Source organism: Solanum tuberosum, unplaced genomic scaffold, assembly GCF_000226075.1.
Source record: "Solanum tuberosum cultivar DM 1-3 516 R44 unplaced genomic scaffold, SolTub_3.0 scf00384, whole genome shotgun sequence".
Lineage (NCBI taxonomy): Eukaryota > Viridiplantae > Streptophyta > Magnoliopsida > Solanales > Solanaceae > Solanum > Solanum tuberosum.
Genome location: NW_006239308.1, coordinates 132,529 through 135,477, shown reverse-complemented (window position 1 = coordinate 135,477; position 2,949 = coordinate 132,529). Strand labels below are relative to the sequence as shown.

At 38.6% G+C, this 2,949-nt stretch overlaps 1 protein-coding gene across 1 annotated transcript in view; it reads right to left on the bottom strand.

Annotated features, from left to right (window-relative positions):
- The window catches only part of LOC102581596 (pyruvate kinase isozyme A, chloroplastic), a 15,129-nt gene extending 12,458 nt beyond the window's left edge, over window positions 1-2,671 (bottom strand). The window contains exon 1 of the mRNA XM_006362093.2: window positions 1,904-2,671. Within this exon, the coding sequence (XP_006362155.1) occupies window positions 1,904-2,497 (594 nt within the window). The 5' untranslated portion in view covers window positions 2,498-2,671. The remainder of the gene's footprint in view (window positions 1-1,903) is intronic.
- Window positions 2,672-2,949: the final 278 nt, after the last annotated feature.

The following is a 2,949-nucleotide window of genomic DNA, read 5'->3' as shown; positions in this document are numbered from 1 at the left end:
ACCCCCCCCCCCCCCCCCCCCAAAGCAAAATTTCATAGATTATTGTTGGTGTTCAATATTTCTTTCTGATTCTACTATGCAGAGAATATTAAGCAGATATAAATGCCAAGAACACAGTAATGCAGTAAAACAGACAAGTTACGCAACAATCTCTCAGATTATTCCCTCCAAAGATATCGTGGGAAAAACAGTTTTTAGTTCATATCTGTAGCAAGATCCAACATCTTTTCCAACCAACCCCACTTCAGACTTCTGACAAGTGCTCAGCCTGATTCTCGCTTACCTCCTTTCTCCATCCAAAGTAAATAGTCTCAAATGCCACTAAGATTGACGTAGTTAGCTTACCTCAGCTAGAATTAAGCGACAGCCACAAGCAATTCAGACAAGAATAAGCAAACACAGAAAGGAAGGTACAAAAGAAAACTTCAAATCGAGACCATCCCTGCGCAACATATTCCTGTAGAAAATGAGCACAATTTCCCCACCCAACAGCCCCACCCCAACCAAAATAAGTATCCTGATCTTAGCTTTATCCGCCCACCTCAAAGTTTTATCCATGTTTGCTGACACTGAGACCATCCCTGAATTCATGTTTGCTGACACCATATAGAGAATAACAGTTATTTGTATCACTATCTATCAGGCTACATCTACATCCCATCAAGTATTTGTAATATTTGTAAAGTTACTTTTAGTTTTGCTGATTTAGGCAAAAAAACACTTATAGAGGAATTTGCAGATTCAAATGTAGGTGATGTTTTAGATGGAAGTTTTCCCACTTTCAAATTAAAGCACAAACCTTCGCTGATGAAATTAATTTTATCAAAAGACAATATACTTGCTTTCTCAAATTCCTGTACAAACACTTGAGCTTGAAAAGTATTTATTGCTAAGAAGACAAGAAAAGTAAAAGTACTTCAAAGCTATTGAAATGGTATTTCTTTTTAAAAAGTAGTAGATAACTTCGGAGAAACTGCAGAACACCCAATAGGGACCTTAGTCAGTTAAGCAAATACACATAAATGGAAAGGTTGCACCTTCCAGAAGCATCCCAATTCTACTCATACCACAACATAAACAACAACAAATTTTGTTAATTCCCACGAACAGCTACATTGGTAAACACAAATTCTCTTATGAAAATACCACAAGAAATTAACTTGTCCATAAAGCAGAATATGGTACTAATTTCCTGCTCACAATTTCTTAAAATGAATAATTGCACCAAATTCAAGCCAAATATATACCTCAGCTAGGGTGGATGAACCGCAGCCAATCCCAATTAATTCGGTATTTGATATATTCAAATGACAACTTCCCATTGTCAAGGTAAAAAAGTTGCTGAGAGTAATATTATCAATTGGATGACAGGTTTTTTTCCAAGATTCATGTACAAAAGACTTAACAAAGTGCCTAAAAGTAGTTCTGCAAAGAAGCAGTAGGTGCTTAAGTAAAGCTACTTGAAATAATACTTCAAAATAGGACTGGAAAAATTACTTCAAAGCTACTGTACACTCCCAAACGAAACCTCAGTTTATTATAGCAAAAAATGCACCAAATTTCGAAAGGTTGCAACTTCCCCAAGAATGCTTTTTTTTTCCTAACTGACAACTCTATATGTTTCCGAGTACCAAACTCTATGGATATGGGCAGCCCGTCTACCCTTCTCGAGTTCACTTAAATACTAGACTTGAATAACCAACATGATTCCAACTAAGCAAAGCATCCCAATTCTTGTCATACAACAACAAAGGGAAGTATTAAAGAAACAAATTTTGCTAGTTCCAAGGCATTTAAGGCTTAACTTATCATAAACCAAACTACAGTATAACAGATATAAACGTTAAATTTCACGCGATTTCGTAAAAGGGGTTGCTATACCAAATTCAAACTAAATATGTACCTCAGCTTTAGCAGATGAAGCCCCGCCAAGGTCTCCCATATGAATCTCACTACCTTCAGTATCCATCATGATGGCAACAGCAAACCCTTTCTCCTCATTCAACCTCCGAACTCTCTCAATTACCATACGATGCCAATCACGTGTTCCATGACACATATTTATCCTAGCAACATTCATTCCTTCCACAGCCAAAGCCTCCAGCTGCTCAAACCCACAAGTAGCAGGACCAATCGTACAAATCAGCTTCGTCCTACGTGTACTCCGAAACCCATTCTCTTTCAGCTCCGCCTCTGTTACAGTATCCACTTCAATCGAACTCGAATCCGCTGACGGTGCGACCGCATTATTACGACCATACTCCTTCGTCACACTTGATAACACCCCTCCCGAACCATTTTCCGACACTAACACCGGAGATGACTGTGACTCATCGAGATCTGACGCTGCCGACGCTTTCACAACTAAACTCCTTAACGATTTCTTCACCGCTACACGTAAACTACCGGTTGATACAAACACCGACGGCCTTGAGATTGTGAAAGTTGCAGGCGAATGTGAAGACGATGAAACAAAGAAGTTAATAGCGTGCGACATTGTTTTTCTCACTGGAGATTTCGCAAAATTAAGGATATTTCCGGTGATCGGGGGGTGATGATACGGTGATTCAACGGAATTTGGATTCGCCGGCGGACGGCGGAGGTAGTTAACGACGGGAGTTGAGAGGGAAATGGAGTGAGCAGTTTAAATAGGGAGAAAAGGAAGGCGGAGATAGCGAGGCTGGAGAACTTTGTTATTATCGTTGAACAAAACGTTAACAAGGACAAAAGGATTTAGGAGGGATCTGCTAAGAAAAAATAAACAAAACTAGTCCCTCACGTTTGGGTAGGTTTAAAATGGTCCAACAAATATATTTTCTACCACTTTTAAACCTCGTATAAGACGTTTGAATCTGAATAAACATAAGGTTGCATATCGATAGGTTCAATTTTGAAATTTATCGATTATTAATTTGTAGACATGCTAAATCGTTAAAAATCATTAAGATA